The following is a 24,393-nucleotide window of genomic DNA, read 5'->3' as shown; positions in this document are numbered from 1 at the left end:
TAAAAATCATCTGCAATCCTTTAACCCAGAGATAACACCGTTACAATTTTGAGGGCTGCCCTTCCAACCTTCTTTTTCTATGCCCATAAATAAACATATTTTATTTGAACAAACCAGGGCAATTTTTTTATGCAACATCCCTAGTTGTTGTCTAAAGTTTCGTTGTTCTGGCATTTACCTTGTCCGTCTCCCTTGGATGGAGGTGGCAGATGGAGGTAGGCATGGCTTCCAGAGTTTAGACAGTGCAAACGTTATCTTGTCCCTTGTCCCTGAGGGACAAGCTCTTGGAGGTAGGATTCCTGAATCCAAGGCTCCAACACACCCTGCTGATTGTACCTCAGGAGCAATGTGTGAGGACACCTGTTCCAACCCACGTTTCTCATTTATTCATTCATTCATTCACTCATCGTTTACTGAGCACCTGCTCCATGGCAGGCCTTCTTTCAGTTCCGGGGTGTATCAGTGAGCAAGGCAGGTGAGCATTGCTGTCGTGGGCCTCACATAAGGGGGACAGTCAACAAAACCTTGCCCCTTTCCATACCGCTGTGGTAGGGGAGAGCCCCTCCCTCCTGCCTTGCCGTGGTCTTCCTCTGCCATTTGTGTCCTGGTGTCTTGACTTGGCCCCCTTGGTTCTGTGTGCTCCTGGGAGCGCCTGATGGTGGGTGGGGAGTTTGGACCCCTTTAGATGAGGTTTCCCAGCCCAAGTCAGAGGCCCTGATTACAGAGACTCCCCCTGCTGGCCCTTGGGGCCTCTGGAGCCCTCAGGTCACCCTGTTCCTAACTTTACCCTAGCTTGTGGATTGGGGTGGGAGGTGGGTGCTGCGCTGCCATTCGGGGCGTGACTGGTTTGTTTTGTATCTCCCGTGTGACCTCCAGCTAACCACAGCCTCCCCTCCCATTCTCAGCGTCGCTGGCCGGCATGAGGCTGGAGGAAGGTGACATTGCGGTAAGGTGACCTCTTACACCCACAGACGGGCTCAGCTCTTTCTGCCCTGGGGATGAGGGTGCTAGGTCTTGGCAGCATCTTTGGTGCCTGTCAAGAGCTTTCAGGGTCAAAAGGCAGCTGAGGGAGGAGACAGGGAGACCCAGGCCGCAGGACCTGTCCACATCTCCTCTCTTAAAGCGCGGCTGCCTTTGCTGAGCAGACAGTCCCCTGCCTGCCTTGACAGTGGCCAGACCTGGCGAGCACAGTGGCAGAAGGGTCAGACCTCAGGCCAGAGGATTGTGAGATCCTGAGGTGATAGACATAACGCAGGCTTTTCTGGGTTTGGTGAACCAGTCATCACCCAAACCATTAGTTAGAGGCTGTTGTGGTAAGTTCTAGAAAATCGACCGGAATCCAAGCAGCTGACTCTGGACTCATCTGGTGTGGGAGGGTCAGAAGAGGTTTCTCTGAGGAGGTGACATTTACTCCGAGGTCTGCAGCGTGAGGAGGGAAGCGGCAGGGTCAGGGCGGGTGGAGCTGGGCGGAGATGGAGGCACCTCACCTCTGCCCTTCCCTCCCCAGGTCAGCCTGGGCACCAGCGACACCCTGTTTCTCTGGCTCCAGGAGCCCACGCCCGCCCTGGAAGGCCACATCTTCTGCAGCCCAGTGGACCCCCAGCACTACATGGCGCTTCTGTGGTAGGCTGGGTGGGGGAGGCCACGTGGCGCCCCCACAGGTCATTCCACTGCAGCGGGGACCCCAGGGACTCACTGCTGAGAGCAGCGTTGGGTGGGAAGCCACCTAGGACCTGGAGTCTCTCCCAAACCCAGCTACAAATCCCACCCCCAACAGCTGTGTCCTGTGTGGCCTGAGGCCCATCTGAGCCACACTTTGCTGGTTAAAAGAGAGTAAGAGGTTTACTTCACGGTGTTGATATGACGTGTCTGGCATGTGGTGGACCTTTGACTAATGGTAGTAAGGATGTCCTGCTTCCTGACCATTCTCAGGGTCTGCTCTGAACGCTTCAAACAGGCATTTGGGGACCCACTGGAAGCTACTGAGGAAGGTTTTTCTGGCCTCTGAGCTCCAGGAACCATTGGAGAATATGTGGGTCTGGTAAATCTAGCCAGCCCCGCTCCTGTCCAGATGGTACAATGTGCTGAAACCACGTGCCCGTCTCTCCCTGGGGCTCTTCTGTGGTGACCTCCTCTGTAAACAGCCCAAGACAAGTGTGCTTCCTGGTGACTCCCAGGGACGTGTGCTGTGCCTGACACCTGAGGAGGAACCTCAGATCCCTGTCTGTGCCCTGGCTGGGGTTGTGGTCCAGCCTGACCTGCAACCCCTCTACCTGAGACTTTTCACCAAAACCCCTGGGTCTGGTCAGCAAGCCCTGGGTCCCTCCCTCAGGGTTGTGTGCACTTCTACAGCTTTAAAAATGGCTCCCTCATGAGAGAGAAGATCCGTGATGAGTCTGCTTCCCGTTCCTGGGGCGAGTTCTCCAAGGCGCTGCAGTCCACGGAGATGGGGAACGGCGGAAACCTGGGTAGGCTGTTTGGGGGTGCCCGGGCCTGTGAAGGGGCAGCAGCTGCTGGTGGGAGGGGCAGGGCCTGCGGCCCCCTGAGTACAGGGAGAGGTGAGCCAGGGAGAAGCCAAAGGGAGCCCTGCCTGTGCCCCTTGAAGCCCCTGGTGGCATCAGACACGGCAGCCCCAGTGCCCGCTCTACCCCGGTGTGTCCCCACACGCAGCATTCTGCCCCAGACACAAGGTCCTGTCAGGAGAGGTGCCCAGCTGGGGGGCAGGCCTTCTGAGCAGGGAGGGGAGAAACCTCCCTTGGTCAAACCTGTGCTGCTGGCATTTTAGGGTTAGTGGGGCAGCTGCCTACTGGCCTGGGCTGCCAGGTGAGAGTAGGAAGAACTGCTTCTAAGAAGAGCTAGCCCAGAGTGGGGAGGGTATAGCTCAGTGGTAGAGCGCATGCTTGGCATGCACGAGGTCCTAGGTTCAATCCCCAGGACCTCTGTTAAATAAATCAATAAAGCTAAAGAAAAGCTAGCCTAGGCCTTTCCAGTTGCCCTCTGTCCTGCTGAGAGTACTCACAGGTCCCATCCATGGGGCGAGGGGCCTGGGGGACAGGGATAGAGGGCCATCTCTCCCTGCTGTTTCCTAAGGCTACCTAGAACCTGATCTCCCGTTTCTGATCACTGATAGCTAATTTCTCCCTGGTCTTGTTTCAGGTTTTTATTTTGACGTAATGGAGATCACCCCTGAAATTATTGGCCGTCATAGGTTTACTGCAGAAAACCGAGAGGTACGTGCATCATTGGTCTTAGAGCTACGTTGGCTCCATTTTTGACTATTTAACAAATGCCTATCAAATTATGCTAGTTTTAGGGACCTTATTCATTCACTCAGCTATTGATAAAACACTTAAAATTTGTTTTCTTTATTGCAGTATAGTTGATTTACAATATTGTGTTAGTTTCAAGTGTACAGAAAAGTTATTCTGTTATTTTTTTCAGATTTCATTCCGTTTTAGGTTATTAGATACTGCATATAATTCTGTGTTATGCAGTAAACACTTGTTGCTTATCTATTTTATGTATAGTAGTTTGTATCTGTTAATCTCATATTCCTGATATGTCCCTCCCTCCCTCCCTCCCTCTCCCCTTTGGTAACCAGAAGTTTATTTTCTATATCAGTGAGCCTGTTTCTGTTTTGTATATGGATTCATTCGCGTTATTTTTAGATTCTACATGTAGGTGATATCATACAGTATTTTTGTTTCTCTGACTTACTTCACTAGGCATAATGTTCTCTAGGTCCATCCATGTTGCTACAAATGGCAATATTTTATTCTTTTAAATGGTTGAGTAGTATTCCTCTGTGTGTGTGTGTGTGTGTGTGTGTCTGTGTCTGTGTGTGTGTGTGTCTGTGTGTGTACACGTATGTACGTACCACATCTTCTGTATCCATTCAGTTGCTGATGGGCACTTGGGTTGTTTCCATGTCTGGGCTGTTATAAAATAGTGCTGCTGTGAACATTGGGTTTCATGTATCTTTTTGAATTAGAATTTTCATTTCTTCTGGATATGTACCCAGGAGTGGGATTCCTGGATTGTATGGTAGCTCTATTTTCAATTTTTTAAGGAACCTCCATACTGTTTTCCATAGTGGCTGCACTGAACTACATTCCCACCAACAGTGTAGAAGGGTTCCCTTTTCTCTACACCCTCTTCAGCATTTATTATTTGTAGACTTTTTGATGATAGCCATTCTGACCAGTATGAGGTAATACCTCATTGTGGTTTTGATTTGCGTTTGTCTAATAATTAGCACTTTTGAGCATCTTTTCATGTGTCTGTTGGCCATCTATCTGTATGTCTTCTTTGGAGAAATTTCTGTTTAGGTCTTCTGCCCATTTTTTTGATTGGGTTATTTGTTTCTTTTGTTATTGAGCTATATGAGCTGTTTGTATATTTTGAAAATTAAGCCCTTGTTGATTGCATCATTTGCAAATATTTTCTCCCATTCTGTGGGTTTTTTCATTTCATTGATTTATGTCAGAGAATGTTTTGTCTATGTTCTCTTGTAGGAGTTTTCTGGTGTCATGTCTTATATTTAGGTCTTTAAACTATTTTATGTTTATTTTTGTATATGGAGTGAAGAAATATTCTAATTTCATTGATTTACATGTAGGCGTCCAGCTTTTCCAACACCGCTTGCTGAAGAGACTGTCTTTTCTCCATTGTACAGTCTTGCTTCCTTTGTTGTAGATTAATTGGCCATGGGTGTGTGGGTTGATTTCTGGACTCTCTGTTCTGTTCCATTGATCTGTTTTTGTGTCAGTACTCCTCTGTTTTGATTACCGTAGCTTTGTAGTATAATCTGAAGTCTGGAAGGGTTATGCCTTTAGCTTTGTTCTTTTTCCTCAGGATTGCTTTGGCAATTCTGGGCCTTTTGTGGTTCCATATAAATTTTAGGATTATTTGTTCCAGTTCTGTGAAAAATGTCATAGGCATTTTGATAGGGATCACATTAAATCTGTAGATTGTTTTGGGTAGTATTTTAACATTAATTCCTCCAATCCAAGAGCCTGGGATAGCTTTCCATTTCTTTGAATCATCTTCAATTTCCTTTATCATTGTTTTATATCAGCATATAGGTCATTCACCTCCTTGGTTAAGTTTATTCCTAGAGGTTTTTGTTTTTTGTTTTTTTGATGTGATTTTAAATGGGATTCTTTTTTTTTTTTACTTTCTTCCTGATATTTTATTATTAGTGTAAAGAAATATAACAGATTTCTGTATATTAATCTTGTATCCTGCTACTTGCTGAATTAATTTATTGGTTCTAACAGCTTTTGTGTGGGAACTTTAGGGTTCTCTATGGAGTTTCATGTCATCTGCAAATAGTGACGGTTTTACCTCTTCCCTTCCAATTTGGATCCCTTTTACTTCTTTCTCTTGTCTGATTGCTGTGGCTGGGACTATGCTGAGTAGAAGTGATGAGAGTGGGCATCCTTGTCTTATTCCTGAATTTAGCAGGAAGGGTTTCAGATTTCACTGTTGGGTATTATGTTGGCAGTCGGTTTGTCATAATAAAACATACTTCTGATGTGCCAGGGTGCACGCTAGGTGCTGGGTTATCAGCAGGATCTAAGACAGATGTCATACTTCCTCACAAAGAGGGGCACGAGACACCAAAGGATCCTCCCCGAGCTAACGTGCGCTCCCACGGACGTCACTGAGCATCACAGAGCCTGTTTCCTTGGCGAGCCTTATACTACACCTCCCACCTCCAGACCATGAATTTCCTCCTGATTGAAAGAGCTTCTGGGACAGGAGGCACCAACATTTGCTGGCATTTATTAGGCCCAGTTTAGTTCCAGGTGCTGTGCTGGCGGGTTTCTGTATGTTCCTGATTTCCTCTCAAAGCAACTCTGTGAATTAGTAGTATCCCCTGTACAGCTGGAGAGATTGAGGCTCAGAGAGGTGAATAAGGCGTCCGATGCACGGGGGCGTGGGTGGTGGAGGGGGATTTGGTCGATACTTGCTGCTTGGAATTGATTTTTCTGTGAGACACTTGGTTGCCAGAGTCATCGCCACGTTTTCGATTGGACCTGAGAGACATTTCTGACCCTAAAAAAACGTCTGGGGAGCTTTAGTAAGTCACTCTGCCTAGTGACTGTAGCAGTTAGGGTTGTGTTGGAGTATACGGCCGGTGCTGGCATGGCATACTGAGTGGTAGATGGAAAGCTTTATGTAAAGTGTAGGGAGTTCATCTCAGTCTCCTGATGGGGGTCAGTTTGGTTTCTGACATTCATGGAAAGAAGATATGCCTGTTCTCCTTTGTGTAAAGCTGTCTAGGTTTGTTAAGGAGAAGGTGGTTTTCTTTGTTCATTCATTCTGTCCACAGATATGTGTGAGTGGTGCCAGGCACTGGGGACACAAAGGAGAGCAAGACAGGGGGATCACTGCTCCACAGACGGAGCCCAGCGTCCGGGAGTATGTAATCAAATGAGTGCACACACGATGTGGTGTGGGATGCGGCCGAGATGGGAAGGGACGGGAGCAGGGGAAAGCAGGGGTGGGCCAGGGACTTGCCCTGGGTGGGGTAACCAGGTGGGCCTCCCTGAGGAGGTGGCCTGGAGGTGGAGACTTGAGGGATGAGAGGGACCCCACACGGGAAGTGTGGGCAAACTCCCAGCAGAGGGAGCAGTTTGAGGAACGGAAATCAGGTGAGTGGGGTTGGAGCGGTTCCCCAGGGAGGGGGTGGCACTGTCCATCACTGGTCTCAGGAGCTGGGGGGACGGCTAGGCTGGAGCTGGTGCTGTTCGGCATTAGCTGGAAGGGTGTGCCGCAGCGTGCGTTCCCAGCACATGCCCCTGGCTCTCCCTGAGTGAGCGTCAGCTGCGGAGTCCAGGCCCTGTTGTCTGCTTTCTAACAACCCTAAGGCAGGGACCACCATCACCTCACTTTTGTTAAGAAAGACAGTGAGGCTCAGCAAGGTTTATGTAACTTATTCGAGGTCACTGAGGCTCAGCAAGATTTATGTAACTTATCCAAGGTCACAGAGCTGATCAGCAGAGACAGAACTTGAACCCTCGTCGACGTGAGACTGAGTTCTCTGATGCTCTGACTCCCCACAGTGATAAGCGCCTGAGGCTGTGAGCGCGTGCGTGCGTGCGTGCGTGCGTGCGTGCAGTGCGTGTGTGTGAGTGTCTGACAGGCAAAGTTAGTTGTTCAAGAGCCCAACTGTGGATGAGCTCCAGTGGAGGCCTGAGTCGTGGGCTCCAAATCTGGGCTGTGGTTTAAAAAGACTCCACACACATACACACAGACACACACACCACACAGCAGACACACACATACAACACACACACACCATACATGCCACATACCTATACACACCCACACACACACACCCCACACCACATACACGCAGTGAGTGGACAACGAGAGTTCCTCACTCTGTGCCCACTTTCTCCTGGGGACAGGTCTCAGCATTCCCTGGGGATGTGGAGATTCGAGCACTGATCGAAGGACAGTTCATGGCCAAGAAGATTCATGCTGAGGGCCTGGGCTATCGAGTCAGTAAGTGAGCTGCTGCTGGTGGGCTGTGTTTTGGGTTGGGGGCCAAGGGTCCTGCCCATACCCTGAGGGCTTGAGACCGTTCTTGGCCATCAGGCCGGGCTTAGTGGCCACTCTGTTAAGACTCCATTACAAGGGCCTCGTGCAAGAGGGAGGTGGAGCCTGGCCCCTGTGTGTGTGTATTTGTCCCTCTGGGCAGCTGCTGCTGTCAAGAGAAAGTAGAAAACTCCTGAAGCTCGTGCTCGAGGGCTTCCTCTTGATACGTTTCTGGATAATCCAAGTTCTGTGTAGTTTATATTTTATGCTTTAGGATGCTTTAAAAATAAGCACTAGGTAAACCTTTTGGAAAACCTGTTAGGCAGCGTTGACTAAGGCTGCATACATGCCTGCCCAGCAGCCTCACCTCCCGGCAGGTGCATGACAGGGACGTGTGCACGTGTTTGCTGTAGACGGATGGGACACTGGCCGTGGCCCTGAGCTTAGCAGCCCCACGCTGGAAACAGCCCAATGTCCGTTGATGGTAGACAGGATAAATGCATCGTGGGGTGTTCAGGCGACATGATACTGCACAGAAATGAAAGTGAACCAGCCTCAGCCACCCGCAGTAAAGTGGACGAATCTCACAAATGAAAATGGTGAACAAAAGAAGACAAACCCAAAAGTACGTGTGGCAGATTCCCCAGGTGTCAAATTCAAAGGCAGACAAAGCTATCTGCTGTTGTTAGAAGTCGGGGTAGTTAGTAATTACCTTCTGGGGGGCCTGGGGTGCCTCTGGGGTGCTGGTGAGGTTCTGTTTCATGGGTTACACAGGAGTGTTTAGTTGTGAAAATGTGTCCAGCTGTCAGCTTATGCGTGTATGTGTTTCAGGTTGTGTGTTGTAGTTTAAACAAACTTTTTAATAGAATGAACTCTGTAAACACTCCCACTCCTCTCCATCCCACCACTCAAAGTGTAAAAAGGTCTCCAAAGTTCTCCAAAGACTTCAAAGCTCCGTGAGAAATGAGACCTGGTGAGCAGGGCGGGTGTGTGTGTGTGTGTGTGTGTGTGTGTGTGTGTGTGTGTGTGTGTGTGTGTGTGTGTGTGTGTGTGTTGAGATGGGTGCGAGTGCCTGGCAGGAGGGTTTTCCGGTGGTCAGGAGGGGACACTCTGGGGAGCTCTCACCCCCAGCCCAGTCTGCAGGGAGAGGCAGTGAGGGTGGAGGGCTCCTCCTGGGCTCGGGGGCGGGGGGGGGTGGTGGTGGTTAGTGCGGTCATATCATCATCCCCAGCCTTGGAAGGGATTCTTGTGCAAAACCGCATTAAGTTACCTATCCTCTTATCAAGCGTAGGAGCAGAATCAAACCTGTCCTGCCAGCTCTGCTGGGTTCCCTCTCCAACAAGGTCACATGAATGAACACACTTGAACCCAGAAAGGGCTGCACAAAGGGGAGGCATCATCCTGCCCGCTGCCGTGTGGGCTGACTTCTTAGCATTTTTTCTTTTCTTTTTTTCTAATGGAGGTACTGGGGATTGAACCCAGGACCTCGTACGCGCTAGGCATGTGCTCTGCCGCTGAGCTGTGCTGCCCCCATCACATTTTCTCTTGATCAGTCATAATCTCACCTTAATAACGTCTAAGGAGAATAAAAAGGCATTTGAAGTAAGACTGATGATCATGATAATAATAGCTGCCAACATTTATTGAGCACCTACTGTGTGCCCAGCCTGGTACCTAAGTACTTTATTAATAAAAACAGTGTCTCTGGGGTATCACTCCTGCTTCACAAGTAGGAAACCAAGACTCAGAGCGTTCCATCACTTGCTAGAGGCTGGAGAGCTTCTGAACCAAGCCAGTCTGTCTGCAGACTCTGGGTTCTTAACCGCTGGGCTACATCTGCTTCTTTAAGGAATGATCATTCTTTTGATGTTTAGACACCATTACATGTGTGCACCCAGCTGGGCAGGGCTAAAGCCATGGTCCCTTTTCAGCTTGTCTCTATGTACATTTCGTTTAGGTTGACTTAAAAGAGCAATAAAGCCTTATAAGAGCAAGTCTGCAAAATAAAGAGAAGAAAACTACCTTTAGTCCCGTCCCCTCTCCCCAGCCACCTGCATCCTCTAGAAGTATTTTCTTCCAGTCTCCTTTATGACCTTATTTTCATAAAACCATAGTCCTGTTCCCTTTGTACCTACAAAGGGTACATTCAAACCCAGAAGTGTGTCAAAGCCTTCTACGTGGTGCTTTCCATCACTCCCGGCTGACTTTTCCGGCAGTCGGCAATAGAGCACATTTTGCTTTTCCAGTGTGGAATCACACCACAACATCTTCCCTCGTCCTGGATTGTTTCCTTAGCAGGCTGACATTCCTTCCCCTTTCTCCAGCCCAGGCACTCTTCTGATGGCTGGGGATGAGGGTGGGGGAGGCTGACAGGAGGCTGCAGGGGCTTACAACATTTATTTGTTTTTAAATACTTGCATAATAAAGGAACGCCTCTTCTTGTGAAAGAGTCCCGTGACACGGAATTTAGGGATCTAAGCAGATCTAAGAGATTACAGAGCTCTCTCAGTCTCTGTTTTCCCTCCCTGCCCCCAGCTTCCACAACAGCGCTTACCCAGAGTCCTTGGGGGAGGGTGGGGGTGGGGAGCAGTAGCTCTGTGTTTGAGACCTCTACGTTTCACCAGCACCACCCAATGCTTGGCAGGTTTCTCTGTCCTGGTAGTTTATGTCCCTCTGGAGGGTTACTACGCCACCTACCTTGCATGGCAGGTACAGCAAGTCAGCACTTTAGAGCTCATCTCTCCTGGGAATTTAATTTATTTAAACTTCTTGGCTTTACAACTTTTTGATAGCATTACATAAAAATATGTTTTTGTTTGTTTGTTTAGTCTGCAGTCTTTCATTGTTAACAGCACAAGGGCTGTGCTTTCTTGACCATCTCCATTTTAACCTGAAATGGAACTGTATGTCTTTCTCTAGACGGAGGTTTATTATTTTTTATTGTGAAAAATATCATGCATACAGTAGCATATATGCTCCATACAGCTAATTGTATAGCATATTAATAAATCAAACACTTGTTCCTGAACACTCTGGTTAAGAACTAGAACATTGAAGGGTGGGTGTATAGCTCAGAGGTAGAGTGCATGCTTAGCATGCATGAGGTCCTGAGTTCAAACCCTAGTACCTCTATTAAGAAAATAATAACAAAGTAAATAAATCTAATCCCCCCCAAAAAAGAAATAGAACATTGCCAGAACCTTAGAGCCCTCCTGGGTACCCTCTTCAGTTTCATCCCCATCAACCCCCAGAGATTTGCATTATCATTCCCCTGAGGTTCTTTTCTTTTCTTTTTTTTTTTTTAGATTTCAATATTACTTTAATAGGTAAAAGAAAAGAGATAACTGTTTAAATATAACCCCTGAAGTTCTTTATGGTTTTGACAGTTATGAATGTATCCCCCAGATTACACTGTCTTGTTCGCCTGGGTCTGAACTTCACGGTATATGGAATTATACTGGACGTGTTCTTATGTGACTCGCTTCTATAGCTCACATTACGTTTATGAATCTGTCCGTCTCAATAGTGTATCTATTAGTTGTTAACTCTCATTGCAGGATAGCATTCCATCCACGACTATACCACAATTTATTTGTCCATTCTTCTGTCATACACACTTGGTCTTTCCTGTTCAGTTTTGTGAATAATACTGCCATGAACAAGCTTGTAAATGTCCCTGGCTGGTTTTTCTTTTTTCGTCTCTTCCTCTTAACTGGCCTTCGTAGTAAACTGACAGTTTACTGAGTACATATGCTTTTTCTAGACCTTATCATTCTGGCTAGCATAATGTTAAAATTTTTTCATCATATACCTTTAGGTAGTCCCTGCTTACACAGGTGCCCCGGCGTCACACACCATCACCTGGTGTCCTACGCCACCTGCTCCGCTCAGGTACACCGTCCTTCTGGCCCCTGAATATATTTCTACTACTTCTTTTTCTAGTAATTACCCTTAAATTTTTAACATAGGTACTAAAATTTATGGTTTTTTTAAAATCAGTATTTGGAATTTACATCCTATTCAGTCATTATACTCTCCACTCAAAAGATGTAATGTCCCCTCTCTTTTTTCTTTACCTCCCATTTTCTGGTTCCAGAAGGTTACTGATTTGTGTGCATCATACATCAGGAATTATTTAAGTTATGTATCCAGCTGGTTTATTTGATCACTACTCTTTATTATGTGACACATCTAACTCGGCTTCAGGACATCCTTGACTGGTTCTTTCATGTAGAGGTGGGGATACTTGGGGGGCATGGTCTCTGACTGAAAATATTTTTATTTTACCTTCACACTTAAATGCTGCTTTTATTGTATGTGGAATTCTGAGTTGAAAAATCATAGTATTTCAGAACTTTGAAAATAATGTTCCATTGTTTTCTGACTTTTAGTGTTGTCAGTGAGAAGCTAGATGCCCATGTAAATGGTATTTTTTTTTTTTTGCTAGACAATCTTCTAGAACCTTCTCTGTCTTCTTAGAATTCTAAAACTTCTCCTTTGAGTGTCCTGGCATAGAAAGTGCTGAGCCTCTTATCTGCATACGCCTGACTATGCAGCTTGGGGACATTTATTATATGATTTCTTTAATTATTTTTTCCTCTGTTTTCTCTGTCCTTTGTTTTTTCTTTTACTATAATCCACAGTAGACCAGTGGTTTTCAACAGGGGCTGTTTTGCCCACCCTCCCTGCCCCCAGCAGCTATTTGACGATATCTGGAGACATTTTTGTTTGTCATAGTAGCAAAGCTACTAGCATCTCATGGGGAGAGGCCAGGAATGCTAGTAAACGTCCTACAGTGTCCAGAACAACCCTCCACAGCAAAAAATTACCCAGCCCAAAACAGTACTGAGATTGAGAAACCCTATATTAACCAGGTGTTAGCCCCCTGGTCCTAATTTCACTCTGCTTTATTTCATCTTTGAATTTGTCACTATGAGCATCGATTTTGTTAACTTGTCTGTCTGTCTATTGTCTGTCACTCCCCAACTAGAGAAACAAGTTGTCTGAGGGCAAAAATCTCACCTGTCTTGTTAAACCACTTATTCCCAGTGCTTGAACCACTTCCATTGTCTTATAGGACCTGGTCTTGGGGTTCACACTCCATCATTTACACAATATCCTATTTGTCACACGCATCAGCCCTATTGAATGTGAGAGGGGACCACATGAAGGTAGGAGTATCAGGGAGCAGGGACTGTTTGGAGGTCATTTTTGGGGTCTGACAGGTATACCTGTAAAGAGAATGTTTCTGGGTTTTTTTGTTTTTTTGTTTGTTTTGAGGAGGAGGTAATTAGGTATTTACTTATTTATTTAAATGGAGGTACTGGGGATTGAACCCATCGCCTCATGCATGCTAAGCATGCGCTCTACTGCTAAGCTATACCCTCCCCGCATAAATGTTCCTGTTAAGAATGATGTTTGTTGTAAATTTTGGATATATGGCCTTTATCAATTTAAGTAAGGCCCCTTCTATTCCTGGTTTGTTGAGAGATTTGGTTTTTTAATAGTTAAAAAAAAATACACACATACAAAGCCTGAGAGCTGTAAGCGGTAGGTGGGGCAGCAGCCTCACAAGCAAGTTACGTGTGCCAGGCCTGCATGGACAGAGCCCACTGTGGATCACCCTCCCCAGTCCTGTGTGACCAGCGAGAGGCATTGGCCCAACACCAGCCCTTTGTGGCTGAAGACCTCTGGAAAACAGCCTTTTTTGTCTGGAGGGAATTGTCACAGCCATTCTTTTTTTTCCCTTTTTCCTTAAAGTGCCCAAGACAAAGATTTTGGCCACGGGAGGGGCATCTCATAACAGAGACATCTTACAGGTAAGTGCTGGTAGCAGGCCCTGTGCTAGGGCCTCTTCCACGTCGAGCCAGACACTCAGCAGTAAGGACTGCCTCTGTTCCCACTCCTTCAGGGGTGGGGAGCTTACAGCTCATAGTCTCCCTGGAAGCCAGATCTGTTACTTTGCAGCTCACACAGCGAGCAGGTTCTGTCTAATACTCAGGGGAAATCCAATGTCCATCTCTACTCTCATACCAGCACTGGCCTCTGGAGTCACACAGAAAGCATTTGTCCTTCCTGGAAAACCTTCTACATCTAATGCCAGTGTTCTTGTCTTCCTCAAGTTTTCTCCCTTCTAGTTTAAACATCTCTGATTTTCCCAACCGTTCTTCTTGTAATACAGCTGCCAGACCTTGTCACTGTTTTCCTGGTGCTTCATTATGCTAGAAAGAGATGCCCCAAAGTGGAATCAACCTACAGATATCTGACAATCAGGCTGTCACATGGTGGGGCTGTCAATATCTTACTGAGACACTGAGCATTTTTGGATGTAGCCTGAGGCTGCCTTAGCTGTTTGAGTAACAGCATCAAGTGTTGACTTGTGATATACCTGTCTAACGTAAGGTTCTCTAGAAGCAGAGCCTGATATGGGAATTCTTCTGTAAGTGATTAGATGAGAGAGTGCTCCCAGGAAAAAGGGACTGAGGGATGCAGGTAGGGCAGGGGAAGAAGGGTAAGCAAGGATATGGTCTTGGCTGGAGTCAGCGTCAGCTCCATCCCCTGGGGAGATATGGAACATGAACTGTGCCCCAGACTTGGCTCCATCTTGAGGTGAGGGAGCCAACTGGCTACCCTAGGAAGAGGTGAGAATAACCTCCTGTGAGAAGCAGCCTCTGTTCAGCCAAGAGCAGTTATTTTGAGGAGGGGCAGCTGTGAGCCATTGGCAGCCAAAACTCACAGCATCTGGGTGAGGGGGTCACACCAGTCCAGTAAGGGGATCCAGACGGGGCATCAACAATATCTCTGATCAACTAAGACCCCAAGCCTTTTCTATGCGAGTCCTCTTAATACAGGCCCTGCATTCTAAATTTAGGCAGTTTATTTTAGGGACCTACGTGGAAAACTTTATTCCTGTAAAACATGCCCTTGTTAGTTTGGGCTTGCTAATATTAGTCTGAGGCCTGGCCATCTCCACCTTGATTGTTTGCTAAGCATACTTTCTAAATGTTCTTCTTTGTCTTTGATAAAATGGTTAAACAGTGCAGCGACAACCCAGAGAGCTGTAGTCCTCCACTAGAGACTTCTCCCAGGTCGTCCTGACCCTATTATCACCAGGGTGACATGGCCAAGTATACTTCCTTTAAGGCAGTAGAGGTGAGATGGAAGGTATCAGAAGACATGAGGAAGGAGATCCTGGAAAATGCATGTCAATGTCAGTGTTCCCTCTGAGGAATGAGTCACCACATTAAGAACCTCTGTCCTTTCCAGGTGCTTGCAGATGTGTTTGGTGCCCCGGTGTATGTCATAGACACCACCAACTCAGCCTGTGTGGGCTCTGCTTACCGAGCTTTCCATGGTAAGTCCATGGATGGGGGCAGATGCCTCTGGAAGCGGTTGGGGCACTGGCTGGGCTGAGGATGGTGGAAAAGGGAGGTCAAGATGTTTCCAGTTTTTAGGGACATGGGAGGCTTGGGGCCTTTAGTTTCATTTTTCTTCCCTCCCAACAGCGGAGAACCAGCCCAAATCCTCTGTTCCTTTGTTCTCTACTTAAAGTAGGAAAGAGAGCAGGGTCCTAACTAAATGAGGCCCGGTCAGAGTCAGGCTCAGCACAGGGACATAGGGAGAGGATGTAGGGCATGCTTGAGGGCATCTAAGTGTGGGTCTGGACAGCTAGTGGGCAGGAGAGGTGGATAAAATCCAGAGCTATGTTTTCAACAAGAGCAGGAAGTTGAGACAAAGACGAAGGCTTCAGAGCCAAGCAGTCCAGCACCCTGGACAGCTCCGTGGGGAGCCCTTGGGTTTGATGGAGGCCTCCCTGAAACTCTGGATAATAAAGGAGTCTTCCCAGCCTCGGCACGTTCTGGAGGGAGCAGCACAGGCCCACAGGGCGATCTTCCACCCATGTGGTCCGTTTGCCCTGTCCTCTGCCTGCGCGGGCTGCTCCTCCAGCCGCTCATGTACCAAAGGGCTTTGTCTTTTCCCTCTAGCAGAGCCATTCTTCATACATTTATCCTTAACTTTTTAACCCATCTATTTAAATTTGTATTTTTTCTATCTACATTGAGAATTAATCAGGGGCCATAGCTTTCTGTTAATAATTAACCTCTTACTCTTTAGTTCCCCTCCCTCTCCATCCTATACGTCTCACCCCACCTTCTGCCACTCCTATATCAAGATCATCAGGCAATTTATTCCCAGACTGTTAACATTTTTAATCAAACTTTACATCATGTTGGCTTTTATTTCCCCTTACCTATGAGTTTGTCTGCCTTGCTTTTCTTTTCTTTTCTTTCTTTCTTTTTTAACTCCCAGAGGTTTCTTTTTCCTTCTTTGTTTCTATGCTAGTTTTGTTGGAACATACAGCCTGAATACATTTTAAAGAGGGAATTCAGTAGGTGATCATTTTCTGAGGGCTTGCATGTCCAGCAAGAGCTTTGTTTCACCCTCCCAAAGAATGCCACTTTGGCTGGGCAGAGGACTCTTAAGTTTAAAATATCTTCCTCAGAACTTTGAAAACACCGTTCCAGAAGCTTCCAGCCTTCAGTGTTGTCCATAAGGAGCTGGGTTCACTTTCGACTCCTCCTTCCACTGCAGCAGGAAAGGAAGTACCCTTCGGGGCCTCCACGGATATGCCACCCTGTGTTTCTTCCTTATTTTCCCTTTTCTGTGCCTGTTTTGTTGCCACCGGTTACCTGGGGCACTGCCCTGCTCTGCCCTCCAAAACCAAAGTCTGAGCTAGGTTCCTGCACACCAGTTCCCACCCCAAGGCACATCAGCCACTTTCCATGGACATCCATTCTCTCCACCTGGGTCCGGGGACAAAAGCCAGTCATGCAAAGCCAGTCTGGGAGTGAGTGGAGGGGGACCAGGGTCTTTGGAGTAGTCTGTCTGCCGGCCACCCCACCACCCACTGCCCCATCATGCGCCCAGCTCCAGGCTGGGATTTTCCAGCATTCGGTGAGAAAACCGGGTCTCACATCTTCCGTGGGCCCTCTTTCCCTCTGTGTGGTCCTGAGTTTCCTTTCCATCTGATACTACTCCTTAAATTGCCTGGAAATCCCTCACTGTTTCTTGCTCACCGATGACAACCTTCCCTCTTCCCAGCCCTGCCACTCATTTGCTTGGTGAGCATTTATTGAGTGCCTCCTGTATGCAGGCAGTGTACTAGGCACCAGGGCTCCAGTGCTGGCCTCTCAGAGCTTCCAGCTCAGCCAGGGAGGGACTGTAAACAAATCTGTAGCAGAAATGGTGAGACGTGCTGAGGAGGTGGATGGGATGTTTTCAGCAGCAGCATTTCAGAGGAGAAGAGAGCAGAGAATATTCCATACAGTGAAAAGGCTCTGAGGCAGAAGGAGTTGAAAGAAGCCAGCGTGGCTGGGACGCAGTAAGCGGTGGGGAGAGTGGAGCCATGTGAGGGAGGAGAGGCCGGCGGACCCTCCCTTGTGTCAGAGGTCAGGGGTTAGTTGCCTTCTGACATGCACTTCAGACAAACGAGGGCTGGCTGAGAAGAGGCCTGCACTTGAAATTTTTCTTCTCTTTCTCTTGTTTTTTGAAAACGGTTTCATGGAGGCACAGTTTATAGAACATAAAAGTCACCCATACTGAATGTACAATTCAGTGATTTTTGCTAAATGTACTGAGTTGTACAACCCATCACCATAATCCAGTTTTAGAACATTTTATCACTCCAGAGATAAAATGCTATCTCGGGGTAATGCCTCATTTGCAACGTGCACTGATGAGAAATGAGCTTTCCCTTCTAGGCCTTGCAGCTGGAACAGGCATGCCCTTTTCAGAGGTGGTGAAATTAGCCCCAAATCCCAGGTTAGCTGCTACCCCAACCCTGGGAGCTTCTCAGGTAAGAGACCATCAGAATTTATTCATGGTATTTGTGTTGTGAAAACCAACAAGGTTCTTTTTTCCAAAAGGTAAGTTTTTCTTTGTCACTTGCGTTACAGTTGATGTGCTCAACTAAAAGAAAAGTTTTTTTTTTTTTTTTTTTCTGTCAAGGAAACAGCAAAAGAAGCCAGGTTGTCAATTGAGATTCAGAGATAGTGCTGATTTTCCAGCCCCAGGGGTCAGATGGCTCACTGAGCATATTTTCTTATGCATCAGGGTGGCCCCTCCTGTTTCATTGGGTTACAGAAGCCACTGAAAGGCTCTGTCACTGAAGCACAAGACGTGCTGGATTTCTACCACTCATTTGAAGTTTGGATCTAAGACAGCTGTGCAAGTCACTCAGGCCAGGAAATCTCTATGAAGGCACATGCCACTTCTTACAGGTTGGGTTTCCCGGAAGGCAGGCCCTGAGATGTTAATTAGGATGTGGGAGACTTGTTAGGGGGTGCTCTTGGGATCTGCATCTATGGAAGGGAAACGGAGGAGGCGGACTGGGCAGTAGGGGAGGTGAGCTGCATTGCAGTCTCAGTGGAGCTCTCAGCCAGTCCTACAGGAAGTTCTGAAGCTGGGATGACTCTGGAGTTTTACCCAGTTGTGGTCAGGGGGATGGGCCTTTAGACCCCAAGTCAATCAGTCAGTGCATGCAGGTCCCCCAAGGATGGGGTAAGGCAGCTCCCTATAGCCAAAGCAATCCCCAGAGGGAGGCTATCAGCTGAGGGCTGGGAGAATAAGTTCTCAGTTTCTGCAGGACCATCTGGGTGGTACACCAGTGCATTCACTTTACCGCGCTTCCTGTTTGCAGAAGGTTCTTGCAGCCCAGGAGCAGGGGCAACACAGACAGAGGGCTTTACTACTCACAGTACGGTGGCAGCATGAGCTTCACATTTGCAGCAGTTTTCCTGAAGTACTGTGAGGCGGTGCAGGGTGGGCTAGGTGGATAATGTGCACACACTGTGTGTCTGTGTCTTAACTGAGGGGCCCTGGGCTCAGGAAACCCCAGCATTATAAAGGAGCTGCAGGCAGACCTGTTCAACCTTTGCCCCCAAGGGAGACATATCTTTATTATTCTGCTACACACTCTATCTTCCAAAGCTGTTTGCTATACAAACACCCTTGAAAAGATAGTCTGGAACAAAAGCTGTCACAAGACCTCTAGAAATACCCTGGAGAATTGTCTCCCAGCCTATCTTGGAAGCAGAAGCTCATGCTTTACAGGTGACCAGATAACCCACCCACTTGGTGTCTATTATTTTCTGTTGTGTGTCCTTCTGTTTAAGAGGCAGCTCAATACAGTAGAAAGATCCTCCGTTGAGATAAAAAGCCTTTGGGTCTTGATTCTTATCCTGCCTCTCTTGTGTGACCTTCATGTGACCTTGAGCAGCATGCATCTCCAAACCTCTGTTTCTTCCCCTGTGAAGTGGGGCCAACAACAGCTGTCCTGCCTATTTGTTTTAATGGAGGTACTGAGGATTGAACCTAGGACCTTGTGCATGCTAAGCATGTGCTCTACCACTGAGCTACACCCTCCCCTTCAGAACGTATATTCTTAAAAGGGCACATACACATTATTTTTAATGGCCGCATAATATTCTTTCTGGCTAATGAACCATCATTTTCTTGAGCATTTTCCATGTCTTAGAGCAGTTCCTTCTAGTTTTTCAAGTTTCTAGTTTTATTATAATTAACCCCATGTGGGTAAGGGGTTAACAAAACCTTTCCCTATTCTGCATGAGAATTTGACCTTTGGTTAATTTTCTAGCTCTGCTTCCTTTTGAGACATAATGAAAATGGAATGTCAACAGTGTTACTAGGCGACATTGCTTAAGTGAAAATGGCCTTGAATTAGGGGACTGCATCTGGAGTGGTAAACTGCATTGGAGGAGTAAAAACATAAATACTTAGGGTTCCCTGAGTGCAGTGACTTCTCATGGACATGCCTCTTGCCTACTGAGTTGTTACTTTTGTGGGACATGAGGTTTCAAAGCCAAGGTGGTTCTTGCACCTGTAAGATGTGGATTTCATCTCCTGGCACCTGAGTTGTAACCTGGGGCACAAGGAGGGGAGAAGCCAGGGAGGCAAAGAAACCCTTTCCAGGACACCTGTGCAAACTCTTCATGGTCTCCTGCAGCCACTGTGCCAACAGGCATGTTTCTCCAGTGTAACCTTTTGAGGACCAAGGTGTGGCCCACGGTAGCCTTAGTCGTGTCTCAGAAGACCCTTGGTGGGTCTGGCACCCCACATTTAGGATTATTTCCCTGGAGAGCTTTGCTGAAGTAGAATAACCAGGTCAAAGGCTATGGGCATTTTCAAGCCCCTTAATAAAATAAAAATAAAGTCGAGTTGATTTCCAAAAGGGTTGTACCCCCAGCTTCTGCCAACTGTGGAATGTTCCTTTATCAGAATTTTTTAAAATTTTGTAGAGCTGATAACAAAAACTGGCTTCTTGTCATCATTTGCATTTTTTTAATTCTTAAACTATAGGTTGGAGAACTAGGAGTATTTCCTTTTTTGTGAATTTACACTTCTTTTCTTCTACCCAGCAAAAAAAAAAAAAAAAATTTAATTGCAAGTAAATGGGACGTGAAATTTTTAAACTGCAAATTGCAAAGCGATGTAAGAGGCACCTTCCCTTCCACATTCTAAACTGCTCTTTCCACCCCTCCAGATCTATGAGGCCCTCCTCCAACGGTATGCCAAGCTTGAGCAGAGAATCCTGACTCAGACCCGGGAGCCCCCAGAGCGAATTCCGCAGGCCCAGGCTCACTGATCCCACTTGGAGATGTGGCCCTGGACAGCAACCATCCGCTTCCCTATTCTGAGCAGCTCTGCCTGCCCACCTGACTCCTTGCGGTGCTCCAGCCCTGCCGAGGACCACCTTAAAGCCTGCCTTAGTGCATCTTCTTGAACATAGATGGGCTGCTTTTTTTCTGGGGCAGGAAGGCAACTCTCTTTTTCTGCCTTTTATCCCAGGAGGCAAGATAACACAGCCTGGGATATGTCCAATAAAAATTGTGACTTTTCCCATTTCAGGACCTAAATCAGCAGGATGGGGGAGACATAGTAAAATAGATTCTTTCCTCTTGATTTACCAGTTTTCAGAATAATGAGTTGATTCCCAAGCATCCTCTAATAGCAATTAGATTTTAGTATCAATATGATACATGTAACATATTTTATATGTCTTAATCCATTGCAGTAATTATTCTTATCCTTGTCTTCCTTTTGTTAGCCATTCTCTCCTGCTTTCCTGATCTATCATTCATTCTTTATTCTTTTTTGGGGGGTGGTGGTAATTAGGTTTATTTTTCCCTTTTTTTCGGGAGGTACTGGGGATTGAACCCAAGACCTTGTGCATGCTGAGCATGTGCTCTACCACTTGAGCTATACCCTCTCCTCCCATTTTTTCTTCTTTACTGATGCTTCTGCCCTGTCTACTTCTTAATTATTGCTGGGCCCCAAGTCTCTGTTCTCATTCCTCTTTCCCTCCCATTCTGTCCTTTCTTGTTGGATGGCTTCATCTAGTCTTGGGCTTCAGCTGCTACTTATACCAGTGACACCCAGATCTGTTTTCAGCCAGAACTCTCCTTGGAGTCTGTCAGCATTCTCACAGGGGTACTTCAGACCCCACTTATCTTCCTTCGCCCTTTCCCAAACCTCCTCCTCCAGAAGTCTTGTTTCAGTGAATTGGCACCACTGTCCATCCATTTGTTCATTCAGGAAAGCAAACCTCAAACTCAGATATCCTCTTCCCCGTGTCAAGTCAGTTACCAACCATTTTGGTTATTCCTTTGGTAACTCTTAAAGCAGTTCCATTCTCTTTATCCCTTCTGTTTTACTTTAGACCCCTTGCGTCTTTACTCAAATTATTGCAGAAGCCTCTGTAGAAAGTCCTCTGGGATCTGCCTTCTGCAAAATCCTCCAGATTTTTCTTGTGCCACAAGCCCTCACCTACGTTGGGACTTCAGTTAAACCAAACTACTTGTGGTCTTACTCAGAGTAGGAAAATGCTACAAACAGGTTTGACAGACCCGGTGGATCAGAGCAGTGGCTAGTGGGAGCTCAAAGAGAAAGGATTTAGAAAATGCATAGGACTAGAGATACCGCTTCTGAGAAAGATGACATCTCGAAAGGGAGTGGTGTCCCTTGCAGGCTTGGTGGGTGAAGGCAAACAAAGAAGCAAGAAGCCAAAAGTTGATCGCCAACAAGGGAAGTCAAAGATTTGGAAGAAAACAGGCAATTCTTACCACCACCACCTAGACATTACTGACTAGAGAAATTTTACATTATTCACCAACGGAAGAGTGCATTCATCTATCAAGGAACAGAGAAAGCGACTGAATGCATTCCTCATTTTTCCTCTGCTCCCACAGAGTTGCCTGTTATTACAAGGATGTCAGTATAAATAGAACATACTTTAAAGCATATAGAAGATAGGGATGTACAAAGCTAAGACAGCAAAAGCAATATAAAGGAAGAGCTGAAAACGCCCAGGAAGAAAATGAGACAAAGAAGACAGGCAAAAAAAATCTAACACAGGGAAAATTGGAGATCTCAAAGCCAAAAGGTAAGACAATGGAACAGAGTTATTATTTAAAACTGTACCCCAAGAGAAATTCCCGAAAACAATTAAAAGACCCGAATCTATATCTTGAAGGGGACTACTATCTTGTTACTTGGAAAACTGACCCAGAATGATCAAGCCTTGCAAAGTATTATACTTTGAAGCTGAGGGAAAAAAACTCTCTAGGCCAAAAAGGAAAGATCAGGTTGGCACCAAACTTCTCAAAAAGCAAACAGCAGTGGAGCAGTATTTTTAAGAAACCTGAAGAAAAAATATGAACTGAGTGTTTCATGTCCAGCTAAGCTGCCCTTTAAGTATCAAGGATGTTTGAAAAATTTTGTTTTAATTATGCAAGAGCTCAGGAAATGTTGTACTCATCACCCTTAGGATTCTACTCAAACAAGCTTCATCCAAGGAAGAGATGATTGGGGAAACTTCAGCAAAAGGACTGGTAGTGAGTATTGAGTATCTTTAGTTACAGATCTAAGACCAAAGTGGAAGTGGGGATAAGGGTGGAAGAATAGTATCAGATGGCACGTACTTTGACAAGGTGGAAGTAACACAACTAAGTAAATAAAAAAGAAGGGAGAGAAGAAGGGGACAGTACAAAGGGCTTGTTGCAAAGGCAGTATGTACGAGCCAAAGGATACCTTTTAAAGTTGACAAGCTAAGGGGGGGAGGGTATAGCTCAAGCGGTAGAGCCCATGCTTAGCATGTGTGAGGTCCTAGGTTCAATCCCCAGTACCTCCTCTAACAGTAAATAAATAAGTAAACCTAATTACCTGCCCCCACCAAAAAATAAAAAATTAAGACAAAGCTTACAATTTCTGTATCCGATAAGGTAGAATTCAGGAAAAAAACAAAACAAAACAAAACAAAAACACCAAGAAGGACACTATATTGTTAAAAGCCACAGTTCACAATGAAGATAGACAAGTTATGAATGTTATAGCCTCAACGATTTGGTTTGTCAAATTTAAATGAAAGTCTTTGATTCTCTCCTATAGATTCCAATGGAATCCATATGGTTTCTGAATATTAAACTTTGCACCTTATAATAATAATGAATAATAAATATTGGAGAATACATCTATTATTCTCACTTCAATAAAAAAGTCCATTTACTATATACCACAAAGAAAACTATAATTTCCATAAAATAGAAATAATGCAATCTTCTTTAATTACAACACAATAAAATGAGAAAATAATAAAATACTGTTTTAAGTTCCAGCCATACTTTCTATAAAAGTACTTCTAGGGCAAAGAGGAAGTAAAACCCAAAATCTCAGAGCTTCTAAAGATATAATTGATAATGAAATCTATTGGATATAATTAAAGCAGTGATCAGTGAAGTATAGCTTTAAAATACTGTAATATTGATAAAAATAAAAGAATAAAGGGTGAATGAATTAAGAGTACAACTCTGTCCTCAACTCTACAAGGTTGCCAGGCTCTGCTTGGGATGCACTTCCTGCACTGTGGACTGGAATTTGTCTCCAGCAGAAAGCAGGGGCAGCCATAAGGCTGTCTCTCTGTTCTCAGGGATTACAGAATTGTATAATGTCCAAAAATAGTTGCCTTCTATGTTTTATCCAGTTTTCTTGTTATGGCTCTGAAGGGCAAATACTGTCCCAGCTACTGCAGGAGAGCTGGAAGTAAAACATCTTATTCAGCTCGATTTTGGTTTCACTTCCAGCAGTTTCTTCTCACTGTAGGAACCTGGCCTAAAAGGGAGGCTTGGCTGGTCAGTTTTAAGAGCCCACAGGAACAGACTGCTCCAGCTCTTTCTATTCTTACCAGAGACACCTTGCATTCACTTTCTGCTGGTTTGGGAAAAACCCCTCCTAGTTTCACCAACTGTTCTTAAGTCATTGAGCCATGCTTTCCAGTGACTATCTCTTAGAGCTTTTGGGATTCTGTTGTTCTCAGTTCCCTCATCCAGCCTGTTGCATTCCTCAGCTTTTCCCTGCACGGATGCTAGCCCATGAAGCTTTTACTGCTGTTGGGTGTTTGGGGTTTGTCTCCACTCGCTTGTATTTTGGTGTTTTGGGGGAAACCTTGTCACTTAGTTTTGTTATAGATGCACACGGATTTTCTGTTTTGTTTTTCCTTCCATGCAGTTGCTATGTGAGAATTTTGGAAGATTCAAAAGCTATGCAGCCACTAACCTAGCCACCATCTTCTCAGAATCTGGCAGATGTTTTAAGAGTCGGAAAATAATTTCCCATGCTCTCTTCCCCCGTGTCTGCACCAGAAGCAGCATGTATCAAAATGTAGCCTCCATTAGCCTGTGTCTCTGAGTTTTCACAATGAGCACAGCTTGCTTGGTGACCCACAATGGACTTGCAGGATGAGTGAGGAATAAATTTTGTTGTTTTAAGCTA

At 46.0% G+C, this 24,393-nt stretch overlaps 1 protein-coding gene across 2 annotated transcripts in view; it reads left to right on the top strand.

Moving 5' to 3' along the window:
* The window catches only part of XYLB (xylulokinase), a 46,335-nt gene extending 21,942 nt beyond the window's left edge, over positions 1–24,393 (top strand). Inside the window, exons 11-20 of one of the 2 annotated variants that reach the window (XR_012500079.1) lie at positions 906–946; positions 1,508–1,623; positions 2,353–2,468; positions 3,157–3,230; positions 7,419–7,515; positions 13,309–13,367; positions 14,815–14,902; positions 17,310–17,404; positions 20,111–22,009; positions 24,130–24,393. Coding sequence is in view for 1 of the 2 variants with exons in the window: in XM_074345225.1 (XP_074201326.1) it covers positions 906–946; positions 1,508–1,623; positions 2,353–2,468; positions 3,157–3,230; positions 7,419–7,515; positions 13,309–13,367; positions 14,815–14,902; positions 17,310–17,404; positions 20,111–20,212 (788 nt within the window). In the remaining variant the exon portion in view is untranslated. Of the gene's footprint in view, positions 1–905; positions 947–1,507; positions 1,624–2,352; positions 2,469–3,156; positions 3,231–7,418; positions 7,516–13,308; positions 13,368–14,814; positions 14,903–17,309; positions 17,405–20,110 lie in introns of both variants that reach the window. The other variant, XM_074345225.1, reaches the window with a different exon arrangement.

Source organism: Camelus bactrianus, chromosome 17, assembly GCF_048773025.1.
Source record: "Camelus bactrianus isolate YW-2024 breed Bactrian camel chromosome 17, ASM4877302v1, whole genome shotgun sequence".
Taxonomy (NCBI): domain Eukaryota; kingdom Metazoa; phylum Chordata; class Mammalia; order Artiodactyla; family Camelidae; genus Camelus; species Camelus bactrianus.
Note: the sequence above shows the minus strand (reverse complement) of the source record. Positions and strands in the feature narration are given on the sequence as shown.